Below are 24,124 nucleotides of genomic sequence, written 5' to 3'. Positions count from 1 at the left end.
TATACAAGAGCAGCCTCCACACAAGTCTTGTACTGACTTACAAGCCCCCTTATTAGATATCAGCTACTGATTGGACGCTGCAGCAGATCGGACTGATGTGAAACTTTAGCAACATAAAAAGAGGAAGCAGATCTTAAAACAGACTTTTAAGGGTGCTTTGAAACCAACTATAAAGTCAGCATAAATAGTCGAGAATAGCTGCCTGTTCGATCTGCTTTCTGAGTCACTATTTATCTAAAAATCTGTTAATTGCCATCACACATCAAAAGTAGCAAAAACATTAATTTCTATAAAATGTAATTTAACAAAAAGATCTCTAGTTATGATCAGTTATCTTTTATTAGGAGGAGAGTCTGTAAAAGGTCTGTTTGGTTCTAAGCAGCACACAGTAGAAACACAGACAGCATGTGCAGGTGTTTGTTAAACAATACTTGAGAGCACAATTTTTAATGAAGTCACTGACTTCCTGTCCAAGAACAATCTGTTGGACCCAAATCAGTCCGGCTTTAAGCGGGGCCACTCTACCCAAATGGCACTACTGTCGGTAACAGAATCACTGTGTCTGGCTAAAGCTGCTGGACAGTCCTCAGCACTATTGCTGCTAGATCTGTCAGCCACCTTTGACACAGTGAACCACCAAACCCTCCTCTCTTCTCTCTCTGAGCTTGGTATCTCAGGATCTGCCCTCCTCTGGTTCATGTCCGACCTCTCAGGGAGATCTGTTAGAGTATCTTGGAAAGGAGAAGTGTCTAAACCCCACAGCTTATCCACAGGGGCGCCTCAAGGGTCAGCAAGACTGAGCTCCTTGTCATCCCAGCCAGTCCCTCTATGCAACCACAGATCAACATCAAGCTCGGACAAACTGAACTCATACCCACTAAGTCTGCCCGGAACCCGGGTGCTCCACTGCTCATATCCCTCCACTGCTTGTATCCCTCCACTGGCTCCCAGTCGCTGCTCGCATCAAATTCAAACCCTGTCGCTCGCTTACAAAACAGCAACAAAAACGCCTCCTGCCTACCTGAACGCCCTCATCCAGCTCTACACTCCGTCCCGCCCACTACGCTCTGCCAATGAAAGGCGCCTGGTGCTCCCATCACAACAGGGCCCTAAGTCTTTAACTAGACTCTTCTCCTCTGTCGCCCCCCGGTGGTGGAACGAGCTACCAAACTCCATTCGGTCCACAGAGTCCCTTTGACCTTTAAGAAGAAGCTAAAGACCCAGCTCTTTATGAACACCTCTGACCGTAATGATGTTGATGCTATTGATGATGAAGACATGGAGGATGTAGTTTATGTTGGGATTCTCATGATGATGACTATACTGACCTTGTTGATGTTGCTGATGACGATTATAAAAAAAAAACACCCTATACACTTCCTGTCAGCACCAGTGTCCGGTCGGTCGTTGCTTGTGTCGTATTAACTCTCAGATGTTTGTCGCTTTGGACAAAAGCGTCTGCTACATGAAACTGTAACATTGTAACATGATAAACAGGTAACAGGTTACTGTGTGTTGTAAGATAATAAGATAATCCTTTATTGATCCCCAGTGGGGAAATTCAGGTTCAAGTAAGTTAATAAAAAATAAGAATAGATAAAATAGATCAAATAAAATAAGAGGTACTAAATGAAAAAATAAAAATAGAGTCTGAATAAGAAATAAGAACTCAGAGCTGCAACAGGCTGCCGACCTCTCAGCGCCCAGAGGTCATCTTATTAGAATGAATACAGAGCACATATCAGCTGACACCGTCATCACATACAGATGTCGCTTCATGTGACTAAAGTACGTCTCACGTCTCTGACATCATGTTTCCTGGTTTCCTTTCCATGCACCCTGAATGGGAGGGACTCAGATGCAAGTGAAGGGAGGGATGATCTGTGAGTCACATACACAGCTGCTCTCCATGAGTCACTGCTGAGAGGAGCTGCACTGAAATAGACTGAAGAGTGTGTGTGTGTGTGTGTGTGTGTGTGTGTGTGTGTGTGTGTGTGTGTCTGTGTTGGGGGGGGGGGTACCTGAGTCTCTCCTCTCCTCAAACCTGTTTCTTTGAGCAGGACAGCACCTAGCTTAACTTAGCACAAAGACTAGGAGGAGGAGGAGACTGTTAGCTTTAGCTTAGCACAAACACTGAGCAAAGGGAAACTGTAAGCTTAGCTTAGCACAAAGACTGGGAGCAGGGAGAGACTGTTAGCTTTAGCTTAGCTTAGCTTAGCACAAAGACCGCACTTATCTGCACTGAGAAAAGTTCAAACTATCTGATGTCTGCATCACTTCCTGTTAGGGCTCTGTGTCAGCACCCCCTGGAGACTACATTCATAATACAGATGTGTTCAGACTGTCAGGTGATGCTGCAGAACAAAACAGGTGAAATACACCTGAGGTCGTACTATGACGCACGATCAGCGGTTAACGAGGTAACTTCAGAATTAACTCTGAGTTTTCAGTGCTACAAAGGTGGTTCACTTCTTGCCGGAGTAGATCACCATAATAACTTATGCTGAATACCTGACCTGCTCCGGAGCAGGTGATGTTGGTGATAGAAGATCCACCTGTACGAATCACCACCCACTGACCAATCAGGTCTCTTGATTCAGGAGCTCCGTGAGCTGATTTTGAAATGTAGGAGGGATTGTAAGAGCGGTAAAAACTTCCTGTTTACCATCTGATTTTATGAAATATATTGATGAAAGATGTTCATCAAGCTTCACTGATAAACAGGACTGTGCTAAAGTTTCAGGCAGGTGTGAAAAAATGCTGCAAACTAAGAATGCTTTCAAAAATATAAATAACAATTATTTATTTTGATCAACTTACAAAACGATCAGTGAGCGAACAAAAGAAAAATCTAAATCTAATCAATATCTGGTGTTACTACGCTTTGCTTTCCAACCAGCAGCAGTTCTTACAGGTACACCTGTACACAGTCAGGGATGTTGTAGGATTATAGTCAGGTGTATGATCAACCAATGATACCAGATAGGTGCTAATGATCATCAGTGTCACATGTAGGTTGAAACACAGTCATTAAGTGAAACAGAAACAGCTGTGTAGGAGGCTTAAAACTGGCTGAGGAACAGCCAAACTCTGCTACCAAGGTGAGGCTGTGGAAGACAGTTTCATGTCACAGGTCAGACACCATGGCAAGACTGAGCACAGCAACAAGACACAAGGTAGTTATACTGCATCAGCAAGATTTCAAAGCACACTGGGGTTTCAAGATGTGCTGTTCAAGCTCTTTGGAAGAAGCACAAAGAAACGGGCGACGTTGAAGATCGTAGACGCAGTGGTCGGCCGAGGAAACTTAGTGCAGCAGATGAAAAACACATCGAGCTTATTTCCCTTTGAAATCAGAAGATGTCCAGCAGAGCCATCAGCTCAGAACTGGCAGAAACCAGTGGGACCCAGGTACACCCATCTACTGTTCGGAGAAGTCTGGCCACAAGTGGTCTTCATGGAAGAGCTGCAGCCAAAAAGCCTTCGACATGGAAACAAGGCCAAGCGACTCAACGATGCACGGAAACATAGGAACTGGGCTGCAGAGAAATGGCAGCAGGTGCTCTGGACTGATGAGTCACAATGTGAAATATTTGGCTGTATGGAGTCGGAGATTTGGTCAGTATTAATGGTGTCCTCAATGCTGAGAAATACAGGCAGATACTTATCCATCATGCAATACCATCAGGGAGGCGTATGATTGGCCCCACATGTATTCTGCAGCAGGACAACGACCCCAAACATGCAGCCAATGTCATTAAGAACTATCTTCAGCGTGAAGAAGAACACGAAGTCCTGGAAGTGATGGTATGGCCCCCACAGAGCCCTGATCTCAACATCATGGAGTCTGTCTGGGATTACATGAAGAGACAGAAGGATCTGAGGAAGCCTACATCCACAGAAGATCTGTGGTTAGTTCTCCAACATGTTTGGAACAACCTACCAGCCGAGTTCCTTCAGAAACTGTGTACAAGTGTACCGAGAAGAACTGATGCTGTTTAGAAGGCAAAGGGTGGTCACACCAGATATTGATCTGATTTAGATTTCTCTTCTGTTCATTCACTGCATTTTGTTCATTGATGAAAATAAACTATTAACACTTCCATTTCTGAAAGCAGTCTTAGTTTACAGCATTTTTAACACCTGCCTAAAACTTTTGCACAGTACTGTATATCTACAACAGTGACTGATCACAGCAGTGAAGCCTGAAGATCTTTTGTACTTACAAAATATGAAAGTAAACTTTAAACCACTTTAAACTTTATATTTATTTTATTTACTTTATTATCTGTTTGATACGACTGAGAGAATAAGTCTGTTATAAATACATGCAGGGCTTGACATTAACACCCGCCAACCCGACAAATGCGGGTAGAATTGGGCAGTGGCTGACTCACTCACTCTCACTAGCCACTCTGGCGGGTAGCATCCTATTTTTCTTCAGTAAGCAGACTGCTTTAAAGTTTTTAATACGGGACAATCCGGAACCGACGAGAGGGAGAGACAGTGTGTAGAGAGAGAGAGATGATCCAGAGTGTGATCTGCAGTTTATAATCATGTGATCCAGCAGTGAGCAGTTTATCATCATGCAGCGCAGTGATGACACCGACCTGTGTGTGGTTCTCATACTCTGCCCCTGACTAAACAGGGTCGCGATCTGTGCCCGTACTTCCGTGAACAATCATCTTTATAAAGCAACTACGTCCACAGGCTGTGAATGAACTGAACCCGAGGTGACCTACGCGTAGTTTATTAGTTATCATGCGGGGAGGAGGAGATATGACACAGATCTGTCTTTCTACCTAACGTCGCAATCTGTCCGTATTTCCGCGCACAGGTGGCTACTATAAAGTATAAACTCTCCACATGCTGTCATGTGTCCATATGCTGTGTACTTCATATATTTCACTGATGAACACAGGCGTCAGGCTTCATCATCAAACAAAGTTTCACGTTAACACTTCAGTCTGGACTCACCCACTCCCTCCCTCTGATCCTGCGCAGCAGCTCCCCCTCTCTGTGCTGTGAGTCTGCATCACAGGTTTTTGTATTATATGATGTTTTTTCAAGTCTTGTTAAGGTGAATGAGGCTCGTGTGGAGCAGTGATGTTATAGTCAGTATGTGGTGCTGATGATGGAGCAGTGATGTTATAGTCAGTATGTGGTGCTGATGATGGAGCAGTGATGTTACAGTCAGTATGTGGTGCTGATGATGGAGCAGTGATGTTACAGTCAGTGTGTGGTGCTGATGATGGAGCAGTGATGTTACAGTCAGGATGTGGTGCTGATGATGGAGCAGTGATGTTATAGTCAGTATGTGGTGCTGATGATGGAGCAGTGATGTTACAGTCAGTATGTGGTGCTGATGATGGAGCAGTGATGTTACAGTCAGTATGTGGTGCTGATGATTGAGCAGTGATGTTACAGTCAGTATGTGGTGCTGATGATTGAGCAGTGATGTTACAGTCAGTATGTGGTGCTGATGATGGAGCAGTGATGTTACAGTCAGTATGTGGTGCTGATGATGGAGCAGTGATGTTACAGTCAGGATGTGGTGCTGATGATGGAGCAGTGATGTTACAGTCAGTGTGTGGTGCTGATGATGGAGCAGTGATGTTATAGTCAGTATGTGGTGCTAATGATGGAGCAGTGATGTTACAGTCAGGATGTGGTGCTGATGATGGAGCAGTGATGTTACAGTCAGTATGTGGTGCTGATGATGGAGCAGTGATGTTACAGTCAGTATGTGGTGCTGATGATGGAGCAGTGATGTTACAGTCAGTATGTGGTGCTGATGATGGAGCAGTGATGTTACAGTCAGTGTGTGGTGCTGATGATGGAGCAGTGATGTTACAGTCAGGATGTGGTGCTGATGATGGAGCAGTGATGTTACAGACTTCCTGCATCCAGCAGCTGCAGCTGAGTGGATTTCAGTCTGGATTAACTTCTTCATATCTTTCTAAAATCATAGTTTCTCTGAGTTTGTAAAATATGCCGATCAGCTGACGGCAGACTTGTCCCTGTGTGTGATTGGTCAGACGCTGCAGACTCCGCCACATTAATGTGAGCGCGCTCATAGAAAAACTGGGTATACTTATCGAGTTGATAACCAGGGTCATTGGACCGCTCAGTGTGATCTCCTTTGAGAGTTACTGATGATAATTCAAGATACCCGTGTGAGTGTGTGTGTGTGTTATGGTCTGATCAATCACAGTATCAGATATCATCAGACAGCAGGTACAGCATTTAATAACAACACACAGAGAGATACACACACACACACACACACACACACACACACACACACACACACACACACACACACACACACACACACACACACACACACACACGCACACACACACACACACACACAGCTAAATTTAGCCTCTGAGCATGTATGTATGTATCTAGGGCAGTCAGCAGTGTGTGTGTGTGTGTGTGTGTGGCGGTCAGCAGTGGGTCTCTGCTGGTTTCTTACCGGTTCTCGTCCGTTCGGACTCTCCGGTGTTTCTTTCCTCTCCGCCTGTGTTTCTTGGCGGTGGCGGCGGCGTTTCCGCTTCCTGTGCCGACAGCTGCTGAGAGGAACAACAGAGTGAAAAATTTACTCACATTTTCTGTGATTTAACACATGGACAGCAGCTCTAGCATTTCAATTACTCAACATTCAATCACACACCAAACTCCATTTAAAAAGTTGACAATTCAGTGTATGTTCCTTCATAACATCATATTACAGCAGGAACAGGCTATCTGCTCCTGAACAGTTATATGCCTTTAACTTGTCACTCATTGAAACTCAAAATACACTGTAATATAATTCACATGTTCATAAAATAATAATACAAAGCTGACACTGTCATGACCCAGATACTAACACATCAGCAAACATTCATACAAACAGAGCTCATAAAACACATTGGAACACGGACACAGTTACTCACACACTCACTAACAGACAAGACTGCACAACAAAAACCTATACTTTTCAGATGTGGTTCTGCTGGTAACCTGATACTACACACACGTGAAGGAAAATTCAAATTCAAGGTATTAAATGAAAGCGGTGGGATCTCAAGTGTGCAGAAATCCTCTGCTGGTCTAATAAAGTCATACATTAGTAAAGAACACTTTTTTTGAATGGAGTCTGGTTGATCCGGTGTGTGTGTGTGTGTGTGTGTGTGTGTGTGTGCAGTAGTCACAGACTGGTACCATTAGCTAACGACAGCTAGCTTAGCCAGCTCTTAGTTCAGCGTGTTTATTAACGGTCTCTGAATCGGACTAATACTGCACCGACCAAACTGACAGCTGTACCGGGACACCGACCCGAGTCAGGGGTACATTACCTATCAGCATCCTGGCTCCCAGTCCTCGAACCGAACCGGGTCAGAACGGTCTATCCCAGCTGGGCTGATGGCCAGCTTTATCCTTCGTTGGCCGCTGAACTCCACCAGACAACAGGCTGAAATCCAACAGGCGGTTCAGAAGGTCCAGAATCTATCCCGGGTCAGTGCGGGGCAGCGTGGCGCACGTGAGCCAATGGCCTGTCAGTTAGCCCGTTAGCCCCTTTAGATAACAGCTGACGGTCTGCTGCCACTTAGCATGCTAGTCTGTTAGCGCTAGCTGCGGATCAGTCCGGACCTTATGAAGCGGGTCGGTACCGGGTTGGTACCGGGTTAGTACCGGGTCAACTCGGTTTTTCTGGGTGTGTTTTCTTCGCTTCTTCAGTCTCAACGTTTACAGTCTCAACAGCTGCTGTCAGTCTGACACCGGACACCGGGCTCTGCGCATGCGCAATGGCCAGCCACGCTGAGCCTGGACCAAACAGGGCAATAGATGCCAGAGGCGGATCACCAACATTGAGATGGGGGGGGGACACCTGAAACCTCTGTGACGTCAGGAAACAGGAAATACATTTTATTTTACTGAGAGACATCATCAATTCCCGCTTTATAGCCTTTTTAACATTTAATAAATAGATTTTAATCACACATCTCTGTGATGTGATTCTTCCTAGTCCAAACTAGCATTTCAGATATCTACAAAGTCATTCTAGGAGAAAATCTCATTTCAGATATCTACTGTCCAATTGTTACTAGACATAATTTCTATTTTAGATATATAAATTGAAAAAAACATTCCAGATATCCACAATTTAATTTTGATTGTCTAAAATACATTGTGGCATTATGACTAGGTACATTTCTATTTCAGATATTACAATTAGAATTTTGACAAGAAACAATTCAAATGTAGATATCTAAAATAAAATTATGGATATCTGGAATAGAAATTTCAGTTTTTTTTCAGTCATCATTCTTGTCCGACTGTTTGTGTTTAAATACTTAAATAGAATCTTTGACTTGTTTTGTTTCTTTTAAAGTCTTTTTATGTATCAAACAACAACAAACACTTCCACAGAGCACTGTTAAAATTATAACTTTATTTTTACATAATACAAACTGTGTTTGGCCTCCAGCATCTTCACAATAAAAACACATTTCCATGACAAACTGTCTGCTTCATCGTCTTCATCCTGGTATTTACAGGCACATTTACACACTGTTAGCAAACTGTACAGTCACAGCTTCATTTCAACTGATCCTGGATCCATTTTTACAAACCCTTTAAAGATTTTATTCCCTTGTAGAAAAACATTTCAGTAACAAACAGAGCTCGACCAATCAGAGCTGAGGATCTGATCCATAAAGTCCAGGTTATAAAACTGTACAGAGATCAGAAGGTCAAAGGTCAAACTGTGACCTCCATTTACACACATCATCAGATTTTAAGCTCCGCCTCTTCTCTTTTTGAAAAAAAGCACCATAAATCTTCATCGTCATCACACGCATGCAGAAGTCTAATCTGGTCAGAGAACTACAACTACGGGTCAAAACACAGGCTCAAAAAACACGCAGGCAGAAACACCGAGGAGACATTCAAACAGCAAGAATTGTCAGAAATATCAGAAGAAGAAAAATACAGAAGCTGCATCAGTCAGCAGGAAGATCAAACGTTTGATATCAAAACCTGTTTCCTGTGTCAGACAGAAACAAGCTGCCGGTCAGAGTTTCTCTTTTATTGCAAGAAAGGTTCATTTAGAGTTTATTCACAGGAAGTACACTCTCAGAGAACAGGAAGTGTCCTGTCAGAGAACAGGAAGTATCCTATCAGAGAACAGAAAGTGTCCTGTCAGAGAACAGGAAGTGTCCTGTCAGAGAACCGGAAGTATCCTTTCAGAGAACAGGAAGAGTCCTGTCAGAGAACAGGAAGTATCCTATCAGAGAACAGGAAGTGTCCTGTCAGAGAACAGGAAGTATCCTATCAGAGAACAGGAAGTGTCCCGTCAGAGAACAGGAAGTGTCCTGTCAGAGAACCGGAAGTATCCTTTCAGAGAACAGGAAGAGTCCTGTCAGAGAACAGGAAGTATCCTGTCAGAGAACAGGAAGTGTCCTGTCAGAGAACAGGAAGTATCCTATCAGAGAACTGGAAGTATCCTGTCAGAGACATGATTATTGATTATGTTGAGATCTAAAAGGAACATATTTACATTAAAAACTGTAACTAACAATCTGATCAAACCTTGAGAATAAAACCGACCTTGGCATTTCTAATAATCATTATTGCTCATTCACATCAGAACATGTGGAGTGAAGTCTGTGTTCAGATATTTGGATTCATCCTGAGTGACATAACAGCTCATAATTATCATCGAAAAACAACAGAACGTTCAGCTGTGCTAATGTTTGCAAAGATAGAAAGCTAAAAGTCAGAGATGATACTTGTTAATGGCCAAAAATAAGTTGATATTGTACTCAGTTAGCTCAGCTAAATAAGCATCATCATAAAGGGCAACACAAACAGAACAACTTAACCCTTTGTTTAGCAATGTATGCTATATGTAGCATTAGCCTGAAATATGCTCACTGATTGAATTTGTGTTTTATCATCACTGTTTGTTGTATAACACTGTACATACAAGGCCAAAACGACAGCTAGCATATGTGAACTGGTAGCCATTTGTAGCGAAAGGAACCCTAACCCTAACCACTGTTCTACCTGAAACACTTTATCAGGTGTTTAAGTTGCTGTACTATGCAAACTGTAAAAATGTAGATATGTAACACATGCAACAATCAGCTAGTTAAAAACACCTAGCATAACTTTACGATGGCTGTTGTCATAAATATTAAATGTTAAAACAACTTTAAGTAGTTAGCTGATAAACCTTCTACAAACAGCTAGTTTCAAACAGCTAGTATACCTGTTGTAATGCTAATAGTTTATAAACATATCTGATGGTAGGCTGGCTGTTTGAAGCTGTCACCTTGCAGCACAATATCCTTTACAAGGTCATACAAAGACCTAGCATCTGTGAGGCTAGCTGTTTCTGGCTAACACATTTTATAGCTACAAACATGTAAAAAACTCTGAGCCTTGTTAACTTCACAGTTCATTTTTGACATGGAAACAGCAATTAGCAATACAAACTCAACTCAATCCAGTAGTTGGATGAGTTTTGCCAACCTAGCGTAGCTCTATGCTAGTTGTTCTGCAAGATAGCAAATGTTGTGCTAACTGTTTTTAGCATACCTCCCGTGATCTGATGCTGTTGAATCTGAGTCTCTGTACATGATGACTCAGGGTGTGTTTAAGTCATGGTTTCCCTCCATGGTTCAATAAGAGATAACATTATAACTTCCCATCATGCACTGGGACACATGACCAATAACGCTACTGTCTGAACAGACAGACAGCGGCACCTAGCTGCGAGACTGAAGGCACAGTTAGGATAAATAGGTATTAAATAGAACTTACAGTATGTACAAATAAGTTAGTAACACACCCACACATGCATGCACACAGACACACAGACAGTTTAAACTCAGATTGTTTTCCTCGTTGATCAGCTCTTTGTTCATTCAGAATCATGTTTCAGCTAAAATCACATTTTCTGAGTTCTAGTTTCAGCTCATCTTTTAAATGTTTTTAACGGTTTATTTCTTTGTTCAGGAAGATAGTTCAACATGGAGGAAGCTAGCGTAGCTTGTTAGCCAAGTGCCTTCTAGTCTGGAGAGTGAAAGACTAGGAAACAGTCCCGGTCCTGGTCCAGTCCAGGCCCATGTCCTGGTTCTGGGGGCAGAGTTAACCTGAAAGCTTCATTAATGAGCAGAAACTGGACTCAGTGAAAAGGGGATTAAAAACTCTCCCTAAATTCTGTTATTGCGTTCAGTTAAAGTCTTCACTGTCAAACAGCCGCTCAATAATAATAATCAACACGTGATCAGAACATAAACTTTAAAATTGTGCTTTCAGACTGCAGACGGACAGCAGGGAACTGTGGGAAATGTAGTGCAAGGCAGCAGGTGATGATGTTCCCTGATTGATTAGATTGTCGTTTTCCACCACAGACAGGTATCAGGTCGCTCTGACCCGAGTCCAGGTCGAGTTTAGGTCAGGTTAGATTGACTGCTGCTGACGAATCTTAATAACTGGGATCTCCTGAGTCTAACTATAAAAACCTCACACATGCCAAAACACACACACACACACACACACACACAAACTCAGCAGGAAGACAGTTATGTTAAGTGAATTTCAGTCTCTCAGAGCTGGAAGCTTCTTCGTCCTCCTCTTCCTCAGTGTGGGCTCTGACTGTCTCTTGGGTCACTGGGGTCAGATGTCATCAGAGGTCAGTGACCTTGTTCTCCACCAGGGCAGCAACCTGCTGCAGCCGATACGCCAACTGCATCTTCTGACCTGAACTGTCCTCCTCCAGAGACATGATGATCTGTGAGACAGGAATAGTGAGAGAGAGACGGGTACAGTGACAGAGACAATGAGAGAGAGAGACAGGACAGTAAACATGGTCGATCGTCTGTTGGTGACAGTCTTCATGCTGATTGGTTGACGGGCTGTTCCCTCTACAGTTAACTGCCTGTAAACTGGACTCGTCTGCTGTGTCCCACTTCAGGGGTTGCATCCTTCCTAGCCCGCTTCCTTTGAAGGATGCAACCCCTGGAAGTGGGACACAATGGATGTTACTGACTCTAGCTAGCATAGCGTTAGCCTTCTGGCTAACAGCTGAGCTAAAGCATTCTCTTTAGTGACACTGGTATAAACAGGATATCACCTCATATTAACCCCAAACTTGTGTTAATGTTAGAAACATTTTTTATGAGTTGTGTGTGTGTGTGTGTGTGTGTGTGTGTGTGTGTGTGTGTGTGTGTGTTTGTGTGTGTGTGTGTGTGTGTGTGTGTTTGTGTGTAGTTACCTGATCATAATATTTATTGATGTATTTGTAGAGCTCATGAAGGGCAACAACACTGTTCATCTCTGAGGCAAAACTCTGCAGACAGACAGACAGACAGACACACAAGCAGGCGGACAGACAGACAGACAGACACACAGACAGACAGACAGACAGACAGACAGACAGACAGACAGACAGACAGACACACAGGCAGGCAGACAGACAGACAGACAGACAGACAGACAGACAGACAGACAGTATAATATTAATATCCAGTATTTTCCTTCAGTATACTCGTAGTAAAAGTATCTGAGACAGAAGTTTGTGTACTGACCCCGGACAGCTCAGTCAGAGTCGAGTTCATCTCCTGATAACAGCCTGAGGCAGCGCTGTGGATATCACTGTAATACCTGCGGACACACAGACACACATACACACACACATTAGCAGTGTTTGTACATGAAAGTACATTTCCACAGTAGCTGTGCAGCAGTGAGGGTGTTTCTATGTCGTCTGTCACAGCAGCCATATTGAACTCTATGTTCAAAATAAACCAGTCTAACTGACAGGAAGCTGTCTCACCTCTCCACCAACTGTTTGTATCGGGGGATCTCTCGGGCGTACAGCAGTTTGTTGACAGGAGAATCCTGAATGGACAGAAAGTTAACATGAGGTCACATGACTAAACCACACAGAATGACTCAGATACTGTCACACAAGCATAAAGACAGAGAGGTCGACAGACAGTCAGGCAGTCAAACAGGTCGTACCCGTCCCACTTTGTGCTCAGAGGTGGTGCAGGAGTCGATGAAGGTCTGAGCGATGACGGACAGAACGGCATCGATGCTGTCGCTCACCTGAACGTCCAAAACAAACTGAGGATTCTTCAGGATGTTCACCCAGAACCTGAGAGGGAGACTGCAGAGAGACAGATAGGTCAGACAAACAGGTCAGAGAGGGGGACAGGTGAGAGACACAGGTCAGAGAGGGGGACAGGTGAGAGACACAGGTCAGAGAGGCAGACAGGTGAGAGACACAGGTGAGAGAGACAGGTCAGAGAGGGGCACAGGTGAGAGACACAGGTGAGAGAGACAGGTAAGAGAGGGAGACAGGTGTCCAGGATTCACCTGTTGGTCTTCCAGATGTGGACGGTCTCGGGGTCATCGATGCCGTGTTTCTCCGCCATATCGTCCAGGAAGTCAAAGAAGAACCTGACGGCGATGGGAGGAGGTCGCTTTGTACTGAGGACGGCCACAAACACGTCATCCACGAACTTCTGCAGTGTGCCCTGCAGACAGACAGGAGTTTACCTTCATCAAAATCTCAGGTGTGTGTGTGTTACCTTTATGGGCGGCAGTCTGGTCAGGTTGTTCTCTATCGTAATATGACTATCTCTCCTCTCTGTTACAAATTCCATATGTACAGGGAATGATCCCGCTGTCGTCAGGGTACATGGATACCACTTTAAGACACACTGGCTTGCCCGGCCACGCCTCACGGTTACTCTATTAAGCACCTGTGCTGGTGTGGAATCAGTGATTGTGCGACCTCCACCCCAAGTCAGGGTGCAACAAGTGTGTGGGGTTACAGCAGTTAGTCTACTTACCTGTTGTAAGTGGGAGCCTGTCTAAGGGCAGCCTCCCGGGATTGCTGTTCCCCTGTTCTTTTTTTCCTTTACTGGCTGCACTGTCTCTGCTGGTCTCCCCAGTTACAGTGCTCCTGCCTCTGGCTGACGTTTTCACAGTGGTTAGATGCCAGAGTTCCCCGAGTGTATTGTTGGGGGTCAGCTAACGCGCTCAGTAGAAAAGTCCAGTAGGAAAAGTAAAATGCGATACTGACGTATTGCTCACGGTGCTCGCAAGCTAATGTGTCCAGTGAGATCCCGTGTTGAGTGCTGGCCACGAAAGCCAACTCACAGCAGGCAGAAGACTTGCCTCCCTGTCAAGCTGGCATCTCTCTGCCCTGAATCCTCAACTACCTGGACGATTGGCTGGTCAGTGCGGCTTCAGGAGAGCAATACCAGTGTCACATGGCCTTGCTCTTGGAGCACATTCGGAGCCTGGGCCTGCGCTTGAATCACAAAAAGAGCAAGCTCTAGCCTTCCCAGGTGCCACCATTGTGCTGACCCCCAAGAGACAGCAAGCCTTCGAAGCCTGCCTCTGCAGTTACCTGTTGCATTCTCGGGTCGACTGGAGGCTATGCCTTTGCCTCATGGGTTTAATGGTGGGGGCCCACACCCAGGGGAGTGGAGGCTCAATCCCCAGGTGGTAGAGGAGATCTGGGGTCGCTTCGGCAGGGAGGAAGTAGACCTGTTCTTTTCCAGAGAGTCGGCACACTGCCAACTCTTCTTTTCCCTGAAGAACAACAATCCGCCTCTGGGGTGGGATGCGCTGACACTCCCATGGCCCCGTGGTCTGCTTTAAGCCTTTTGCCCTTTTACTGTCCCTCCAGCCTTTCCTTCAGAGGTTTCAAGTGGATGGTTCAAAGGACTAGACCGTCAGTCCCTTAATGGGACTTGGTCCTCGGAGCACTTCAGCATCCCCCCTTTGAGCCCCTTGGGGTTGCTGAATTGTAATGTCTCTTTCTTAAAACAGCCTGATATGTGCAGCCATGTGGTCATATCAGTCCACATTTGCAAGGTTCAACTGTCTGAATGTAGCAGGCAGTCTCTCCTTTGGTGAGCAAGTGCTGGTTGTGACTTGCCAATGAACGGTTAGGCCTGGTGGGCTATGTGTTTTACTGGATGATGTCTCCTCAATCAGCTTAGCTATTTGTAGGCTGGCTGGAGTGGCCACTCCTTTCCTAAATTTGGACCTACATCTTGCAGGGCCCTTATTTGTGTTCCCAGGTTCATCCTTGCATATTGCAGGATGACCTCAGCAGCCCTTCTGCCTCTCAGGCTAGGCCTTCATGTCTTGCTGGGCCTTGACCTGGAGTGGAGAACTAAGCGGTCTCAAGGGGTGTGTGCGTTACCTTCATGGATAGCAGTCTTGTCAGGTATATCTCAGGTATTGCCTTGGCTCTCTCTCTCTCCCTCATGCTGCTCTTTCTGTGTTTGGGGATTTCAGGATCTTCGCTGCTTTTCACCAGGTGCCACAGACGCAGCCCCTCCTCCTCCTCACCCTCCAGCATCGGCGTTTCTATGGAAACCACACAAATGACAACCAATAAGAAAACACCTGGGACAGAACTGTAGAGCCCGTTCTCGTAGGATGCTCTGGACATTATGTCTAATTATGATGAACATTCTCTCTTTGCCTGATCAGGGTTCTGTTTGTTCTTGATCATTTGTATTCTACATGTTTTTGTTCCGTTTGTCTTTGTGTTAAAGTTGTTCTGAAACTTTGTTTTGTGATTATGATGTTCTCTGTGTTCTCTGTTATTTTGATAAGTTGTAGTGGTTTATTGATGAAGGTCTTCTACACATAGGTGTGGTTTAGGTAGGTAGTAAGCAGGGTCAGAACTGATGCCACACTTGGGGGTGGTGGCATCGACTCATTAGCTGATTTCAGTCACACCTGGAGAGAGGTTTTTGTGTGGTTTGGACGGAGAACAAATAAGACTCCCAAGGCAAGACATCTCTGAAAACAAAGAACGCGGACCATGTATTACGTGTTCTCTGTGTTCTATGTCATAAGTGTTCTCTTTGTTCTCTGTGTTCTACATGTTCTATGTGTTCTACATGTTCTACATGTTCTCTTTGTTCTCTGTGTTCTATGTTATACATGTTCTCTGGATTCTCTGTTTTCTCCATGTTCTCTTTGTTCTACATGTTCTCTGTGTTCTCTGTGTTCCATGTTCTACGTGTTCTTGTTCTACGTGTTCTCTGTGTTCTATGTTCTACGTGTTCTTGTTCTACGTGTTCTCTGTGTTCTATGTTCTACATGTTCTTTTTCCATGTGTTCTCTGTGTTCTATGTTCTACATGTTCTACATGTTATTGTTCTATGTGTTCTCCGTGCTTTCTTGTTCTACATGTTCTGTGTGTTCTCCGTGTTCTCTTGTTCTGCTTGTTCTGTGTTCTCCGTGTTCTACTTGTTCTCATTGTTCTACATGTTCTATGGGTTCTTCGTGTTCTCTGTGTTCTCTTTGTTCTCTGTGTTCTCCGAATTCTATTGTTCTACATGTTCTACATGTTCTCTGTGTTCTGTGTTCTCCGTGTTCTCTTGTTCTACATGTTCGCTGTGTTCTATGTTATACGTGTTCTCTGTGTTCTGTGTTCTCTTGTTTTACAAGTTCTACATATTCTTTGTGTTCTCTGTGTTCTATGTTATATATGTTCTCTGTATTCTCTGTTTTCTCTGTGCTCTCTGTGTTCCATGTTCTCTGTGTTCTTTGTGTTCCATGTTCTACATGTTCTCTGTGTTCCATTTTCTACATGTTCTCTGTGTTCCATGTTCTACGTGTTCTCTGTTTTCCATGTTCTACTTGTTCTCTGTGTTCCATGTTCTACATGTTCTCTGTGTTCCATGTTCTACGTGTTCTCTGTGTTCTCTGTGTTCCATGTTCTACATGTTCTCTGTGTTGTCTGTGTTCACCCTGTTCTCTTGTTCTACATGTTTTCTGTGTTCTATTTGTACTCATTGTTCTACATGTTCTGTGTGTTCTCCCTGTTCTCTTGTTCTATGTGTTCTCCGAAATTCTCTTGTTTTACATATTCTACATGTTCTCTGTGTTCTGTGTTATACGTGTTCTACAAGTTCTACATATTCTCTGTGTTCTCTGTGTTCCATGTTCTACGTGTTCTCTGTGTTCCATGTTTTACGTGTTCTCTGTGTTCTCCCTGTTCTCTTGTTCTACATGTTGTACATGTTCACTGAGTTCTATGTGCTCTCATTGTTTAGGACAGTGATGTTCTCACTCTCTCCGGTCTGGAACACCTGGTTGACTCCTCCTCCACCTGAACTCTGAGAGCGCGGAACCAGAGCGACCGTGGCTCCGTCTGGAACCTAAAGAACAAGCAGACAGTTTTAGTTTTTACCTGATTGGACGTAAACAAGAGAAGAAGAGACTGAAGCCACTCTCTGATTGGTCGGTTGTTACCTTGTAGTGCTGCAGAGTGTTGAGGCGTTTCCAACGGCCTTGAACCACCGCTGTGACATCATCATCTGACAGGGTCAGGTGACCTGCCTGACCTGAACGCCACTCTGTCAATCAAACACAGAAATACAGGTAAGAGCTGTCAATCAAACCTGACAGGTGAGACAGGTGTGTGTGTGTGAGTGTGTGTGTACCCATGTCCAGACTGTCTGCTGCTGGTCTCTGAGAGAACGGAGCTCCTCTGTAGACCTGATCCAGGATCTTATCCTTCACCTGCACACAGACAGGCAGGTGAGCGATAGACAGACAGGTGGTAATCAGACAGACAGACAGACAGACAGACAGATAGGTAGTACCTGTGTGATTGTGTCGGTGTCGAGCACTTTAACGGGACATGGTTGAACCTCAACTCCATTCTTTACCAACACTGTCAGAGTCTGTGAATGACAGACAGGTACAGAGAAACAGGTGCAAAGAGAGACAGGTGCGTAGATAGAGAGTTACAGAGAGACAGGTGCAGGGAGTGAAAGAGGCAGAAAGAAAGGTGCAGAGAGGTCAGACAGGTGTCCATCAGGATTTGAAATCAGTTACTCATGTTTTGTCAAGTGTATCAGGACACTTTATGGATTTTGTCCAGGTGTGGAATAGGTGTATACCTATATCACCTGTGGTATAGGTGTGTATGTGTTGCTGCAGTTACCATGGCGCTGTAGTCGATGTCCTCTCGCAGCAGGTGGCTGTCGTTAAGAGTTCTTTTGGCTTTTCCTGTCACAGCATCCACCGGCCCTTTATCCACCTGATACTTTATGGCTCTGTAGAGCATGTAGAGAGGCTCCCCTGCAACCTCCTGACAGACAGGTGAGGGTGAGACAGGTTGAACTCATATACGGGCTAGTGTTTCTACAGACAGACAGGAGGGCAGGCAGACTGACAGACAGACAGACAGACAGGCATTTACCTTAAGGAAGGAGTAGAGGCAGATCGACATCCAGTTCGTCAACATCTTCTCTACAACTGTCTCTGTCCTGAAACACAGACAGACAGACAGGCAGACAAAGAGACGTGTCAGTTACATGATCCAACAGTCACATTGCAGTTCTGCCCCTCCCCACCATATGTCCTCCTTTCTCCTTGTTTCTGATGAGCCCATCAGTGTTCTGACTGTCCCCGCCCCCTCCTCACCTGTCCCCTCTTCAGCCTCATATACACCTGACCATTCCTTTTGTTTAGTTGCCAGTTCATCTTTGTTTCTCTGCTTTGTGCTTTCTTGGTTTGTGTTTTCCCTTTTGAGTTTTTTTTCCTGAATCCTGGAACTTCCTGCTTACCTGCCTGCTTAGCATTCAGGTGTGTCTGCCTGCTTACCTACAATACCTGCCTGTAAGCTATGAGATTCACAGTAAATCACATCAGTATGCCTGTATTCATCTGTGCTTTGTTTCTCCCCTCCTGCCTGCTATAGCATTCCTGACACCTTCAAGTTAAATAAAATATACAACACGTCAGACGTTTGTCAACTTCAGGCTTGTTGTTTGGTGCGTGGGCAGAAACCAGTTGTGGATTCTGACCCTAAACTGGCCCAGTTCAACCAGACTCAGCTCAGGTGTGGCAGCAGAACCTGTAAAAGCTCCTCATTATGGGAACCTGGACTCTGAGGTACCGTTGCCTGAATGTTGTCAGAGCCTGTTGTGGCTGAACTAAAGTACCTGCCAGTCAGCTGAGGGAACTCCTGGATCATCAGACTGGTATCCAGAGCCAGAGGGACAACAACCTCTGTGGTAACAGATTCATTACTCAGGTGTGACAGCAGATGTGGTGGGTTGGTGGGAGGAACTCTTGGTTAATCAGCATTTAAATTCGCCTGCAGCTGTAACAGATGGTGTATTTGTTTTACATACCGACGTAGCATGAGTTTGGGGTTCTTGGCGACATACTGCTGTACCAGGTCCTGCAACAGGCTCTTCATCACCTCAGTGAAGTACTCCAGTTTATCATGCAGGGCCATGGTGAGCAGACTGGCTACGTAACCCCGGTCTCTCTGAGAGAAACCCTGCTGGGCCTCCAGAGTGTGGATGAACTGAAGACAGAGACACAACAGACATCACCTGCAGGTCCAGATGTGCAGGTCCCACCAGCGACCCCTGTCCCCACCCCCTGGGATTTCCTCTGTACCCCCTCCTGTCCCCTGTAACCCACCCGGGTGAGGAAGAGTCTGTTGTTTAGCAGGTTGTTGAGCTGCTGGAGGCCCTGCTCCACAGTCTGCCTCCTGGACTCTGGCAGGTCCAGCTGGCGGCTCAGTGGCGCCACCTGCTGGCCAGGGAAGAAGACCCTCTCTGCATATGTCCGGTAGTCCAGCAGGGGGAGTCCTGGTCCTCCGACATCACTGCTCAGGTCCATCATCTCTGTCATCAGGTCTGCACAGGGACAAGAAGAATAACAAGAAGAAGAAGAAGAAGAAGAGGAGGTTACAGCTGCAGGTGGCCATTTTTAATCTCTGAGTGAAGCGTTAAATCTGAAGCCTGCTAGTCTGGTAAAGGTACAAACATGGACCCTGCTGCTTTCCACACACTGAAGACACTGAACCTCAGTTTTCACCTGGAGACGAGTGCACCACCTGGGCATGAAAAAGAGGTCTTTTCTCTCAGGCCCAACTTATCTATGACCGACTTCTTGGTTTGAATTTACACCAAGTGCACCAAACCTGACTGACACCGATGGTCGTTGAGTCCGGTCCTATGATGTCCACATAAACACTCGCAAAGCGGTGACTGTTGCCAAGCAACATTCTCATCAAATTCTCTGCGGAAGATATGGATAACACAAAACAAAAGAAAAGATGAATTAATTTGAATCTTTGAACAACACAAATAAACACAAAACAAAGGCTATCAACAGGAAAATGGATCACCGCTGCAATCATTAATGATAATCAAGCATGCTGTGGTCTGATCTACATTTATCATGTCCCCGACGGTGTTTTTAAAGGCCCCTTTGACATAAGATCTCAATCAGCACCTGCAGGACGGGGACAGCGCCTTTAGTTCATTCAAGCAGGGCTTGACTGCCAAACAAAACCTGTCGATTAGCTCACTGTCCGAGTAGATCTCTAGCGGGTTGGTCCGATCACGGCTGAGTCTCTCATCTGAACGCCCTTTCATTAATCATCCAGTAAACAAGATGCGCTGCCATTGTGTTTTTGTTTTACCGTGGATTAAAGTCTGAACCTACACCTGCTCCATCCTAGGTGTTAAAGATACATCTGGGTGCAGCACAAACAGGGCTTCAGTCTAATGGATGCCCAGGGCATAACTTAACAGCTGGTGCACTCCGCTCCTGATGACCAGACAAACATCTGCAGGTGTGGTCGAGTTCTGAATTAGTTGTCCGACCCGCCTCCGATACCTGCTGAACTGGAGGTCTGAGGATCGAGGGTGTCGGTGTGAGTTAAATCTGGGAGCAAAGTACAGCAAGACAATGGGGTCTTATTCAGTCTTGTGATTATTAAGTCTGTTATTGGCGTTACACAAATTAAACTAATCAGAGGGTATCTCCTACTCCCCTTAGAAACCAGGTGAGCCTGCACCTGGTGCATTGATAATCATTCAATTTTTATTTCTATAGCGCCAAGTCATAACCAAAGTTATGAGGACACTTTACAGTGAGCGTATTGCGTCAGGTGAGCGTATTGCGTCATTTCCTTTTTTTCCGTTTTCTCGCTGCTACTGTGTTGTCCTGTGCTGTTTGTAGCTGCTGCTAGAGCTCGAGCTAAATCGATTAATCTGCTGTAATTATCATCACTGTGGTTATTCAGCTGCTGTGTACTTAAACAGACACTAGTTTTCATCAAGCACTCTCGTTGTTGCATTAGCGTCATATCTGCTAAACCCTAAACTTTATACTCGCTTAGCCGTTAGCTTAGCAGCTAGCTTAATCCATTGAAATGTCTTCTCCTTCTCCCTCCTGCTCTCCTGATCTGCCCTGTTCGGTGTGTCAGATGTTTAGCTCTACCTCGACCTCCTTTACGGATAAGGGTACTTGTATGAAATGTAGTATTTTTGGAGCTATGGAGGATCACGGAATTAGAGACGCGGCTCCACACCTTGGAAAACCAAGCATCGCTAGCTGCTGTAGTCAGCAGCAAGCCCCCAGGGCCAGTAGCCGGTGCGGGCCGACCTAGCGTAGCTTCTCCCCCGGCAACTCCCGAGCAGCCGGGATGCAGTGGCTGGGTTACTCTCAGAGGGAAGCATAGCCGCAAGACGAAGCACACGGTTCACCACCAACCACTTCACGTTTCGAACAAGTTTTCCCCACTCAGCGACACACCCGCTGAGAAACCAACTCTGGTTATTGGCAGCTCCATAGTCAGAAACGTGAAGTTAGCGAAGCCAGCGGCCATAGTGAAATGTATTCCTGGGGCCAGAGCGGGCGACATCGAGTCCAATTTAAAACTGCTGACAAAAGATAATCGTAAATTTGATAAGATTGTAATTCATGTCGGCGTTAATGACTCCCGGTTACGCCAATCGGAAGTCATTCAAATTAATGTTGAGTCGGTGTGTGCATTTGCAAAGACGATGTCGGACTCCGTAGTTTTCTCTGGACCCCTGCCCAATCTGACATGACATGTATAGTCGCATGTCATCATTTAACCGCTGGCTGTCGAGGTGGTGCCCAGCAAACGATGTGGGCTTCATAGATAACTGGCAGACATTCTGGGGAAAGCCTGGTCTGATCGTAAGAGACGGCATTCATCCCACTTTGGATGGTGCAGCTCTTTTGTCTCGTAATATGGCTAAGTTTGTTAGTCGTAAAACCTGACAAACCAGAGCTGAGACCAGGAGGCAGAGCTGTAGTCCTACACACTCCTCTGAGCTTCCCTGTGAGCAGTTTCCCAGCCACAATGTTCATGTTATAGAGACTGTGTCTGCCCCCCAACCCAGGCCTTTTATTACAGTTAATTCAAACTCAAATAAAAAAGGAGTAAATCAAAAAAATTTAATAAAAATTAAAACAACAACCGAAGTTATGCCAAAAAATATGAGAATTAAATGTGGTGTGTTAAATATCAGATCCCTGTCATCTAAAGCTCTATTAGTGAACGACCTGATATCAGATGATCATATTGATTTACTCTCTTTAACTGAGACTTGGCTGTGTCAGGAAGAATATGTCAGCTTCAATGAATCCACTCCTCCCAGTCATCTTAATACTCATACTCCTCGAGACACTGGTCGAGGTGGTGGAGTGGCAGCTATCTTCAGTTCTAGTCTTCTAATCAACCCTCGACCCAAACTTAGTTTCAGCTCTTTTGAAAGCCTTGTTCTGAGTTTTTCACACCCAGCCTGTAAAACTTTACAGCCTGTTTTATTTGTGATAGTATACCGCCCTCCTGGCGCATACTCTGATTTTCTAACTGAATTCTCAGAGTTTTTATCAGATTTAGTCCTGAGTTCAGATCAAATAATTATTGTAGGGGACTTCAGTATTCATGTAGATGTTGACAATGATAGTCTTAGCATGGCATTTATGTCCCTTTTGGACTCTATTGGTTTCACTCAGAGTGTAAACCAGCCTACTCACCGCTTTAACCACACCCTCCACCTTGTTCTAGCTTATGGCCTGGAAACAGAAAACTTAATTGTCTTCCCACAAAATCCTCTTTTATCAGATCACTATTTAGTAACATTCGATGTCCTATTAACCGACTACTCTCCAGTTAACAAAAATGTACTCACAAGATGTTTGTCTGATAGGACTGTGGCTAAATTTAAGGAAACAATTCTTTACCACATCTGTTTACTACAGAAAGCTCTGATGCTAATGTTAGTCCCTCTCAGCTTGATCAGTTTGTTGATAGTCCTGCAGGTTTGCTGAGAAGTACTCTAGACTCGATTGCCCCCTTAAAAAAGAAGATTATTAAACGACAGAGGCTAGCTCCATGGTATGACTCAGAAACTCGTAACTTGAAGCAAATGTCGCGTAAATTTGAAAGAATGTGGCGATCCACCAAAACAGAAGAGTCTCGTTTGCTCTGGCAAAATAGTCTTAATAAATACAGGAAGGCCCTACGGCATGCTCGAGGTGTCTACTACTCCTCCCTCATAGAAGAACATAAAAACAATCCCAGGTACCTTTTCAGCACTGTAGCCAGGCTGACAGAGAGTCACAGCTCCACTGAGCCAAGTATTCCTATAGGCCTCAGCAGTGATGATTTCATGAGCTTCTTTAATGACAAAATGCTAAAGATAAGAGACTCTGTAACCTCCTGCTGTTACCTGGTGCAGATGTATCTTTGGAAACTGCTCACACACCTGATGTTTACACTGTTTTTCTCCAGTTGACCTTCCTGAGCTAAATTCTCTGATATCTTCGTCTAAACCATCAACCTGTCTTTGAGACCCGATTCCAACCAAGCTGCTTCAGGAAGTCTTTCCCTCAATTAGCACTTCTTTACTAGATATGATCAATATGTCTTTATCGACGGGCTATGTACCCCAGCCTTTTAAACTAGCTGTAATTAAGCCACTTCTTAAAAAGCCTACCCATGATTCAGGCACCTTAGCTAACTATAGACCTATATCTAACCTTCCTTTTATCTCAAAGATCCTTGAGAAAGCAGTCGCTAATCAATTATGTGACTTTCTTCATAACAACAGTTTATTTGAGGACTTTCAGACAGGATTTAGAGTCCACCACAGCACTGAGACAGCACTGAGAGTTTCAAATGATCTACTTCCTGCTTCAGACAGAGGACTTCTCTCTGTACTCGTCCTGTTAGATCTTAGTGCCGCTTTCGACACGATAGACCATCACATCCTGTTACAGAGACTAGAAC

The 24,124-nt window shown here is 44.9% G+C and overlaps 2 protein-coding genes across 2 annotated transcripts in view; both read right to left on the bottom strand.

Annotated features, from left to right (window-relative positions):
* The window catches only part of srpk3 (SRSF protein kinase 3), a 30,890-nt gene extending 23,114 nt beyond the window's left edge, over positions 1-7,776 (bottom strand). The window contains exons 1-2 of the mRNA XM_069680718.1: positions 7,347-7,776; positions 6,482-6,575 (exon numbers count right to left, since the gene is read on the bottom strand). Coding sequence (XP_069536819.1) covers positions 6,482-6,575; positions 7,347-7,356 — 104 coding nt within the window. The 5' untranslated portion in view covers positions 7,357-7,776. The remainder of the gene's footprint in view (positions 1-6,481; positions 6,576-7,346) is intronic.
* Positions 7,777-8,434: 658 nt separating this feature from the next.
* The window catches only part of plxnb3 (plexin B3), an 85,415-nt gene continuing 69,725 nt past the window's right edge, over positions 8,435-24,124 (bottom strand). Inside the window, exons 25-39 of the mRNA XM_069680714.1 lie at positions 19,486-19,703; positions 19,188-19,366; positions 18,251-18,317; positions 17,993-18,139; positions 17,649-17,729; positions 17,487-17,565; positions 17,296-17,399; positions 17,114-17,201; positions 15,227-15,393; positions 13,381-13,541; positions 13,024-13,171; positions 12,836-12,900; positions 12,588-12,663; positions 12,275-12,349; positions 8,435-11,791 (exon numbers count right to left, since the gene is read on the bottom strand). Of these exons, the coding sequence (XP_069536815.1) occupies positions 11,687-11,791; positions 12,275-12,349; positions 12,588-12,663; positions 12,836-12,900; positions 13,024-13,171; positions 13,381-13,541; positions 15,227-15,393; positions 17,114-17,201; positions 17,296-17,399; positions 17,487-17,565; positions 17,649-17,729; positions 17,993-18,139; positions 18,251-18,317; positions 19,188-19,366; positions 19,486-19,703 (1,760 nt within the window). The 3' untranslated portion in view covers positions 8,435-11,686. The remainder of the gene's footprint in view (positions 11,792-12,274; positions 12,350-12,587; positions 12,664-12,835; positions 12,901-13,023; positions 13,172-13,380; positions 13,542-15,226; positions 15,394-17,113; positions 17,202-17,295; positions 17,400-17,486; positions 17,566-17,648; positions 17,730-17,992; positions 18,140-18,250; positions 18,318-19,187; positions 19,367-19,485; positions 19,704-24,124) is intronic.

Source organism: Semicossyphus pulcher, unplaced genomic scaffold (assembly GCF_022749685.1).
Source record: "Semicossyphus pulcher isolate SPU_LCO1_2020_fin unplaced genomic scaffold, fSemPul1.0.p SCAF_40, whole genome shotgun sequence".
Lineage (NCBI taxonomy): Eukaryota > Metazoa > Chordata > Actinopteri > Labriformes > Labridae > Semicossyphus > Semicossyphus pulcher.
The sequence above is the reverse complement of the archived record's forward strand: the minus strand, read 5'-3'. Positions and strand labels throughout refer to the sequence as shown.